General features: G+C 30.1%; 1 protein-coding gene across 2 annotated transcripts in view; it reads right to left on the reverse strand.

The window, feature by feature from the left end:
• Positions 1-2,066: 2,066 nt before the first annotated feature.
• LOC108724503 (monocarboxylate transporter 12) overlaps positions 2,067-10,819 on the reverse strand; it is a 31,255-nt gene continuing 22,502 nt past the window's right edge. Inside the window, exons 4-12 of one of the 2 annotated variants that reach the window (XM_018450909.1) lie at positions 8,929-9,069; positions 7,292-7,480; positions 5,900-6,143; positions 5,595-5,805; positions 4,730-4,891; positions 3,937-4,159; positions 3,155-3,394; positions 2,831-2,956; positions 2,067-2,614 (exon numbers count right to left, since the gene is read on the reverse strand). In XM_018450909.1, coding sequence (XP_018306411.1) covers positions 2,454-2,614; positions 2,831-2,956; positions 3,155-3,394; positions 3,937-4,159; positions 4,730-4,891; positions 5,595-5,805; positions 5,900-6,143; positions 7,292-7,480; positions 8,929-9,069 — 1,697 coding nt within the window. In that variant the 3' untranslated portion in view covers positions 2,067-2,453. The remainder of the gene's footprint in view (positions 2,615-2,830; positions 2,957-3,154; positions 3,395-3,936; positions 4,160-4,729; positions 4,892-5,594; positions 5,806-5,899; positions 6,144-7,291; positions 7,481-8,928; positions 9,070-10,819) is intronic. The other variant, XM_018450910.1, reaches the window with a different exon arrangement.

A 10,819-nucleotide genomic window follows, 5' to 3' on the forward strand; every position in this document is an offset into this window, starting at 1 on the left:
TGTATTTTAACCTATAGGTTTATTGTACATATCTATTTCTGCCAACGGCGTCGTTTCCTCGGTGTCAATCGAATTATTTTTTTTGCACAATCCATTCCTGAAAATCTGCGCGCATAATTTTATGAAAATACTATATAACATGTTCGTATATATAGTATGTATATTAACAACTAGGAACACTAGGAACGGATTTCACTTTTGAGCAAATTTTCTTATACCTAACGAATAAAACATCATTATTGTCTTTAACAATTTCTTCTTGGTTGGAATCAACTAGCTTTAAAACTGGCTAAATGCTTTATAATCTCGCATTATATAATTTTAAAAGGCACGAAAAGTATTTATGAAATTATCTATAAAAATTTCAAGTATTTTTTTATGTAATAAATTGTTTGCAAAAAGGTCTGTACAAAAAAATGTTGAAAATTTATCATCGCAAAATAAACTATTAAGCTCTGTGAATTAAAATAATTCTTGATTAATTGCAAATATCACAGTGAAAGATTTAATCAGTTTTAAAACCGGATATATATATATATATATAATGGTCTTATAAATTAACAACGTTATGTTGGAAGTGATACGCGTTTCGTGAGATTATATATATGCTTATGCATATAAAAGTACAAATATCTCTCGATGCACGCGGACATAACTCAAATCGTTCACATAACGCAAGATACATGCTCTGTTCGCTTAACTCTTACTCATGGAATATACAGTGGTGAATGATACAAATGCTTACTTTAAAATCTTGTAAAGATCTAAGATATGTGATGTATATATGGCAGTTTCATAATATATATAATATCGTATAACAACACGGAAGTAATATATGTAACATTATTCTAATTAAAATATCAACATTATGTTTAATTCTGGTGTTTTCCACAAGACATTTTTTATTACAAAATACGAACGATCACAATTGGTTCGTAACGAATTTAATTTAGACGATTATATTTGCCTTGCGGTTCTTTCATTATTAAATGAAAAGAATATTTGATCAGGGCAACGATCTTTCGCTGTTTACATCTCGCGTTTAAATGCTAATTTAAGTTCAATCAAACTGATTGTGACACCGCAATAATTTCTAGTGATAGAATTAATAATCATCTATGCAATAACTGTTAAATATTTGTCTCATAATAATTATTTGCCGATATCTGTTACTCTTTTATTACTCTTTTATTACAGAAACTATATTTGAAAAATAATAAAATAATTTTTTTAAATTTAACTTCTTTCTTAGAGACCATCGGTGAGTATGGGAGTTGGCTTTTCTAAAATACTCAAACCATTCGAAATCTAGAAACGTAACCAGTATACCTTATTCATATTCCTGGATCAGATAGCCTAGAAAGATAGATAAGGAAAAATACGATTATATCTTAAAATATGTATCGGTAAATATTTATATTTGACGCAATTTTTTAATTTAAAAAATGACTGTAATTATATAATGCACATTATAGCTTGTAAAATTACAAATAAAAATAGACGTTTTTACTATCATGTTTAAATAATATTCGCTATTAGTTTTATCATTAGTAAATTTTTGTGGTGTAATTTAATAATTTTATATACATCGTCATCTCCGATTAGTATTTAGTACAGAATTAGCAAATTAACGTTTTAAAACGAAATTTTTGTGCATCATGTAACTTATTCATTATTTAATACATTATTTCTACATTATTTAGCATTAATCGAAGGCACCGGTAAACGTTGGATCTGGATACTATTTCATGAAACGCGATCTTTTATTGCACGTATTTACGATCCACAGTCCCACGTCTTTATTAAATATTATATATTATTAAATATATATATATATATTTAATTATATATGTTGAATAAATCAATAAGATATTTATTAGCTGAATAGAAGAAGTAGGATAAATTACCTTCTTTATTTTGAGAAACGAAAAAGAAGTCAAATAGAATCATCTAAAATTCAACTACTATATTTTTTTCTAAACTTCCATTAGGAAAATTTACGAAATGTCAAAAAATTAAAATTTAACGGAATACAAAGATTACTAATGAATTTATTGTTACGAGACGATAGATTATGAAGAAAAATATTAAGTCGCTTCGTGGAATAGATACCCTGTTGAAGAAAACAGTCGAGTCTTTGACTGGCAGATCACGCAAGTATTAGGAAAACATTTTCCTCTCGCGTTATGCATCTCCTATTAGATGAGAATATTTTTCAAGCGCACGATCGGATTTTAGTTTTAAAGCTATCTTGAACGCGAGCAAACGTGATCTATCGCACGTACGAAATCGATCATTTCCCATTTATGGCGTGAAGGCATGCGGTATAATTATATTCTCGGTTCGAGCGCTCGTTATAAATTATTATACATTAATATGTACAACGCATATGTAGCGCGAACGAGCGCGTGCACGCGGAGTATAAAGAATGAGGCACAGTTTTGCGCCTTCAATCAGGATGCGGAGGGTTCTATCGCGGTTGGTTTCTTCTCGTCGCGCCTCTCCCACATGTTGATCCTCTTTAACGGATAACAGATAACAGCTGACATAAGAATCAAGCTGCCAGACAGGTAGAACGAGGCATCATAGCTCCCAGTCGCATCCATAAATGCACCTGTTTATATCAATATTATTCAGTGAATTGATATTCAACTTCTTTAATTTATAAACCATTAGCAAGATTTATCTACGTGAAAAATGAATAATTTTAACGAACAGCATAAACGTTTCCTAGAATCAAAGGCGCTTGGTTTAAAAGCGATCGTAAATCAGCGTTCCAATCTGCTTTTTGCAATCTCATATATTCCAAGATCGATATCATTGTAATTACCTGCGAGAGGCGCGCCTACAGTCGCTGCCACACCTTGGAACAGAAGAAGCAGCCCAAAAGCATTTGTTAGTTTTTCTAAGCCCAATAGATCCACGACAAGGATCGATCTGAGGGAAGCGAAGACGGCTGCGAAAAAATGTCTGATACATTTTACAGATCTAACAAATACAATTAAAACTAGTTTATAAATTTTTAATAAAAATATTTTGTAAATAAAACAAAATGATAAAATACAGCTGCAAAATTTCTATGTATAAGATGTATTTTATCCTTTTGTCTTCATTCAGTCAAAAAAATTTTAAAAGTTACGTATTCTCTGCTTACATATACTGATACCAAAGCTGGCTGCATAAAAGAATTGATATCCCTCAGTTAAAGAAAGGCCGGAAAATATAGTTACTAAACCACCGACACTGATAAATACATTGTTCACGACTAAAGCATTAACTCCGGGCAAACTGCTTGCTAAGCCGCAAACGATACGACCGATGGTATTACCGATACCGATTACCGAAACGAGGAACATCGCCGTTGAAGCATCAATATTAGCCTTTATTGCTCGATCTGCAAAGAAGATATGTAAAATAATTTATTTCTCAAGTCTTAAGTATAAGAAACGTTGCACAAAAATGTATATTACAAGAATACAATAAACATCCCATATAGCACAGAATCTGCAGCAATATCGCTGCAAAATCTCTGCAATATTGCCGCAACATGCAATATTGCAGTAATGTTACTGCAACTTTTGTGCAATTTTGTGCTGTAAGGGATTAATTATATATAAACGAGATATATATTTTTATCTCTATTATAAATCCAAAATAAATAGTTAATGGCAGTAAATAAATAGTTTTAATAAAGTGACGATTAAAAATTTAACAATAAAATGATAACTAATACATTTTATCTTTATTAAATATATTTTTATTTATAATAACTATTTTACTTTCTGACTTATAATTGTTATGTTATTGGAAAAATGACGATACGATTTAGATTCTTCTGAAAAAAATTCCTTTGAAAAGTCATTTATTTTTTAAATGATGATAAGTGATAATGGTGATAAAAAGTTGTAAAGAATAAGTATTAATCATTTGATATACCTGTCACATATAAAAAGGGTGTATAAAAGCCCATCATGGTGAGCCCACCAGAGATTGCTAATATTAAGAAAGACGGACTTTTTAGAAGGCTCAAATCGAGCATTGTGGTCAAAATTCGTCGCACACTTTCCGGACACAGGTAGAAACTTCCGCTTTCTTCCTCTGCCACATCCTTTGCTGTTGGCAATCGCGTCACTGACATGTGGTAACCGACCGACGATTGCTAGAAAATCACATCTCGTTTTTTTATATTTTAAGTAAAACGGTTTCCTTAAATATGTGATCAGAAATTCAACATCAGTTTAATTTTAGTTTAATTTATTATTTTATATTTTTGTAGAAGTATAACTAAAAGAAATATCGATTAATCATTTAAATCGTTCTGATTTTATTCTTCGCTCAAAAAAGAATTATAAAATTTTTGTATGCATTAGTATTATATACATATATATGAGAGAACATATTTTATGTTCTCTCGTAGAAGTACAAATGGAAGAAAGTAAAATATCGGTTAACCATTAAATCACTTCGATTTTAAATTCTTTATATAAAAAAAATTATAAAATTTTTGTATATATTAGTATCATATGACATATATATGAGAGAACATTATTTTAGAAGTACAAATAGAAGGAAGTAAAATATCGGTTAATCATTTAAATCGCTCATATTTTATATTCTTTACACAAGAATTATAAAATTTTTGTATACTTTAGTATTATATAGGCATATTATAGATATAATGAAAAAATTTAAAAGTACATTATGGGAATATATTCGCAATAAAACTTACCTGAGACCTATAATGAGGAAGTCTATTCAAAGAGCCGCCGTAGAAGATGTCGTCTCTGTAGAACGGTCTTTGTGGATCTTTCGAGTTACGTTTGCCTATTCGAAGAGATTTTTGGCTGCATTCTGAATTCGTTCGGAGACGACTTATCGTATGTCGACGAATCTAAATCGGAAAATAAAACTTTTACGTTTTCTGAAGAATAATCTATTTTTTATTGTTTTTCGCGTTTGACATCACATGTTAGACATTTTTTTCATAGATTTTTAAACAGAGCTGTTTACGAAAATAATTAATTCACAAGTATTTGTGAAGATTTTCCAGGTCATAGAATTGGCACTCGTAGCTTCGGAAATACTAAATTTTCGTTTCTTGGCAAAAGTTAACATATATTTTTCTTCTACATCCATATATTTCAAATGTACCTACTTTACTTTGAAAACTGCAAAAGACAAAAACAAAATTCGCCAGAATTCGAACTAATAGAAAGTTTTGGTTATCGATCAAGTTCGACATAATTATTTAATTATGCGTTTTTGCAATTTTTTTATTGCAATCGACCGACCGATTAGTTTTGTATTGTAAAGTCGGATCGCGCAAGATACGACAAATAATTCTCTACTTTATATTTAATCAAAATTAATCGTGTATCCCAAACGGATTATGATAAATATTGTCCTTGATAATTTCTATCATACTTTTTTGTTAGTAAGAATCTTTTATATTTTTGTTCTTTATTTCTCTTAAAATTTCAGCACAAAATTCGATGATGAAAAATCTATCTCACGATCGATCTGTTTGTTCAAATTTTCCATTCTCCTAAGATATGTACATTCTCCATATAGATATACATATATGTCGATCTTACCGTCGGTACTTTCCCATTCAATCGCTCTAAGTCGCCACTGAGCAGATTGTTCTCCTCAGCAATCTTCTCTTCGTTAGTCATAGCATCCAAATCGGGACCATCCATAGGATATATTGGCGCGGATAACCGTTTCTCCGAAGTGCTTATATTTCTCTCCAAGATTTGAGTTTCCACATGCACCTTGTGCAACGAATGCAGGGATTTGGATGCGCTAAACAGAAATCGAGACATTCGATTGAGAAAGCTGACGCATTAAGAAAAACGATTGTCAAGTATTAGTGCAAATAAGATCTTTCGTTTATTACTTTACTATGTTAGGGCTGCTGCCGAGGAGTTCTGCCGCCGTCGGATATTCCGTATTATTATTCGTGCCGAAGAATCCGCTTCTATTCGGCTGCACACAGTGCAACGAGGTCGTGGACACACCTTTTCCTATCAACGTAGTTTTCACCTCGAGCGCAGCGTTTTCCGGAGTATTCTTTACCTTAATCCTCGTTGGTTTTAGAGGACGGAACATCGCGCCGAATATGGCACAATGTAATAACATGCCTGAAAACCGCGTAAACAGTTTTTTCCGTTAGATGTCAAGTCGATAAGATTATTATTATCTAAAATCTTTATTTTATTTAACATTAATATATGTATAAATTTATTATGTATAAATTATTATAACAAATCTTAATTTTTTAAATATAAATTTATATATTTTATATATACTTATACATATATTTATATATTTACATACACATATATCATATTAATCTATTAAATATATAAATTTCTATTTAATAACATATTTATTTATGACGTATAATATGTGAAATAGATTGTTATCGTGAGTACTATAATTTATTGTTTTCTACACATTAAACTTTCGAAGACTTTAACATAAATATTTGACAGTTTATATTACATGCAAACGTCAGTTTATGAGTCGAGATAATAAAATTATGCGGAAGTAATGAGAATTTCGTATAGTTTCATAACTGACTACTCAATCAAACGGTATCTTTTAGACACTAATTTTATCTTGTACGATCTGACTTTTCTCTCGGCGTAAGCAGTATGCATACCTGAACCGTTTATATTATTCATGCAAATTTGTGTTATTCAAGCAAATGTACATGACATATGATATTAAGTAGAAAAGGGCAGTCACGTTACTATCATTTTTCTTTGATGAGCAAACACTGATAAAATCAGAGTCAGCAAATTTAACTGAAAGTTTAGTTAAGAAAAATTGGAGGAAAAAAATAAATTCTTTTTATTGTGCCAATTGCGTAATGTAGATGTAATAGAGCATTTTTATTTTTATGATAGACTCAATAAATTTATTCAATTTTTCTGCGGGAAAGAAAAAATTTTATCATCTATAATTGAATAATTTATAATATAATATTTTTGTAAAAACAAAGGAATATTTCACATAGAAATGTATATTAATTAAATTTTTAATTAAAATTCTAAGAATTGCTATTCATATAATTTCGATGAATTCAGATTTTTTTGTATCGATATTATATTAATGGCAATATATATATAAATTTAAATTAAACTGCATTATTTACTTCTGTAGCAATAAAAATCAAATTTCGACTGAAATTATGTTGCTTTCAGTCTCTGTTATTTAACAGATAATAATTTAACAGTTTTCTTTAAATACATGATTTACTTTTTTTAAATAAATCAATATTCACCTGCTTGACACAGAAAAGCTCCTCTCCAACCAAAAGTTTTCAAGAGTATATTCGAAAGCGGTGCGAGTAAAAATGCACCGATACCGGAACCACATACTGCGATACCTGTGGCTAAGGCTCGCCATTTTTCAAAATAAAAACCGGTAGTTATCACGGCCGGCACGTATATTAGACCTGCCCCAATACCACCTAAGAAAAAAAGATTTATCTTAAAAAAAACTTTTACATATAAATCTAATATCGATTTGTTAAAAAATATATGAATCAATCTTTATTAGGAAATCTCAGATATTTAATTTTCTCTCTAAAACTTTTAAACACTCATTCTGAAAAGTGAAATTTCTCATTCTTAAAAATTGAAAATTGAGCTACTCTTTTTTAAAAACTGCCTCAATTTTTATTCTTTAGAGTGAGATTCCACTCCAAAGAATTTAGAGACTTTGTTTACAATGCAGACCCTAATCTTTAATATATAATATTATACATATATATACAGGGTGTTTCCAAATTAAATGGCAAAACTTCGGGAGCGTGTAGAGGAGTAAAAAACTAAGAAAAAAAGTCCTATAGACATATGCTCCTTTTTGCTTTGTTTCGCAGGAAATCACGAAAAAAGAAAAAAATATATTTAATTTATTATTTTAATTATTTTATTTATAAACTTTTTAATGAAGATTTTGTTCGAAATGTGCACCTCTTGCAGCAATACAAGCATTGCATCTGTCAAACACGGCTCTTGTAGCAGCCAGGCACTGTTCTTGCGATATTCTGTTCGCTGCAGCTACGATACGATTTCTCAAATGTTGCTCTGATTGAATAGGCGAAGAATAAACTTCTTGCTTCAGAGTACCCCATGCATAGAAATCTAATGGCGTTAAGTCGGGCGAACGAGTTGCCCAATGTACTGCTCCTCCACGTCCAATCCATCGTTGTGGGAATTTTCTATCTAACCAGGTTCTAGCGACTCTGCTGTAATGAGCAGGGCATCCATCTAATTGAAACCACATTTCAGTACGTTGTTGTAATGGGATGTTTTCTAAATAGTCAGAAAATTCATTCTCCAAGAAATTTAGAAAACGGTCCCCATTTAATCTTGCAGGTAAAAAAAACATTTTTTTTCGATTTCTCTGAAACGGAGCAAAAACGAGCATATGTCTATAGGACTTTTTTTCTTAGTTTTTTACTCCTCTACACGCTTCCGAAGTTTTGCGATTTAATTTGGAAACACCCTGTATAGTATTAACTTTTAAATTCTTTTAAATTCTATTTGAATTCGCATTCTTTTTATAATTCTTAAAATTACTAAAATGACATTTTTAAGTCAATGTTGATATTTAAATATCGGTAATAAATGCGGTCCAATACCCCGCTTTCTGTATCCTTAACGTCAGTGTCGGTATCATTGTTGAGCAAATATCATATATAGTAAAAAAATTGTACAATGACAATATGATGACAAACGACACTGCCGTTAAAAGTTAACAAAACCAGGATACAGATCCTCGGCAGAATTTTCCACAAGATTAAATAAAGTAGTTGGGAATATCGCGTATGTAAGAGAAATTGACAAAAACAACTCTCAGTAGAGACGCCAACTGCTTCGATAAGACATATCCGAGACAGAGGAAAGAACTTACCGATGACACCATAAGAAATGTAAAGGAATTCGATAGAAGTGCTGAAGAACGCGAGGACGAAGGCGGCACAGCTTATCACACTTCCTAATATCGCCACCAGTCTAAAGCCGTATCGATTGGCAAGGGCGGATACGAAGGGACCTGAGAAAAGCGATAATTTAATTCGCAAAGTCGTCGCTTCACCGACAATATGCGAATTTTAACTTTTAATCATCTGGTTGAATGAAAACGTGCAAATTTTCGTGTATCACTCCTTACACGCTTTTTATCGATATGATCCTAATGATTCCTTTTTTTTCTTTACTCGAAAATATATTAATTATTACGTATATTGACTATACGTAACTTAGCACAAATTATTATAATGGCAAACAAGTTATAGAAACAATATACATACATATCATATGTTTGTATAATTGATTCTATTAATGGGTGTAATGTTAATATGATAACGATATTATGCAATATAAAATTATATCGAATTTAGAAGTATATTTTATAAAATACCTTGCACGTTTTATGACATAATTAGAAATATAAATTTTCAATGATGTCATTAAAAAACTTATAAAATTATATATAAAAAACGTATAAATTATAAATTCAAAATGCTTATGGAGATTTTTCTACTTTGATTTCGTTTTTTATTTATATCTATTTTATTTTAATCGATTAATTTTACGCATGATTTCAATTCTAATCTATCATTAGCTAATTTTTGTATTACATAACAGTAAAAAGAATTACATGTATAAAATGCAAACATAAACTACTGTACATAAATAATTTCTAATTTGTTCAGAACGGAATGTACAGTTTTCACAACATTAAGGATAAATTATAGCTTATGTCTCCTTATCACGGGTAGTTAGCTCCAATTTTGCCAAGTGTTTATATCGCTGAAACTGATTATAGACGTTCTGTACATGAAGGATTCGTGCTATATAATTTTCCCAAAGTGACATAAACTATCGTGTATTTTCCTTCAAATCTTACTTTCGAATAATTACATACTACGCGCATAATATAATTAAATGCGTTTAGCATTTACGAAATGTAACTGTTAATTATCGATGTCACCAACGTAAATATCAGATAATTTAAACGCGTGAAATGTTGTTGAACGAGTTTGACGATAAATTGAACGCCAAATGGAAATGTTCCTGTATATTTATATTTCTTGCACTGCGAAGATCCTTGAGACTGGTCATACAAACGGTTGCTTATTGCGATGCTAACTTGGTGCGAACACAAGTGTACATCACACAATATATATGCAACTTTATCGACTCGATATATATCAGGAAGATTCCACATACGAGCATATTATATCGTTATATTGTACAAACAAACTTATCAGTTACGTACATTCAACAGAAATACAGCTATCCTTATCATATTTTCAGTGTCTTGCACAAAACGTGTTACGTCAACATTGTGACATGATATGTCAAAGAAATGTAAATTCTAAAGATCATACAGTATTCCAATTTTAAAATACAGGACTTGTGAAAAAATTTAGTGGTTAAAATACGATATATTTTGCATTTTACGTTCCATTTATATTCTTTGTAATGATAAATTATTCAAGAATTTATTTACTTATTAATTAGATATTACATTTTCATGCAATATAATATTCCAATGAAATGCAGTTTTTTTTAATAAGACATATTGTTATGCAAATTTGATAGACATTCAATTGCTATTGAAATGAGAATGCATTAAAAATTTTGCATGCCGTTATGTGTGTGTGGAACGACTTTTAATGATTTTTTTATACAGATTTGTTAACTTTCGAATTAATTTTATGAATAATCTTATAAAATAAAAATTATTTTATATTAAATTTATATTTCTATTTCTAAATTTATATTTCTATATTTATATT

This window comes from Mycetomoellerius zeteki, unplaced genomic scaffold (genome assembly GCF_001594055.1).
Source record: "Mycetomoellerius zeteki isolate Tzet28-1 unplaced genomic scaffold, Tzet1.0 scaffold301, whole genome shotgun sequence".
NCBI lineage: Eukaryota > Metazoa > Arthropoda > Insecta > Hymenoptera > Formicidae > Mycetomoellerius > Mycetomoellerius zeteki.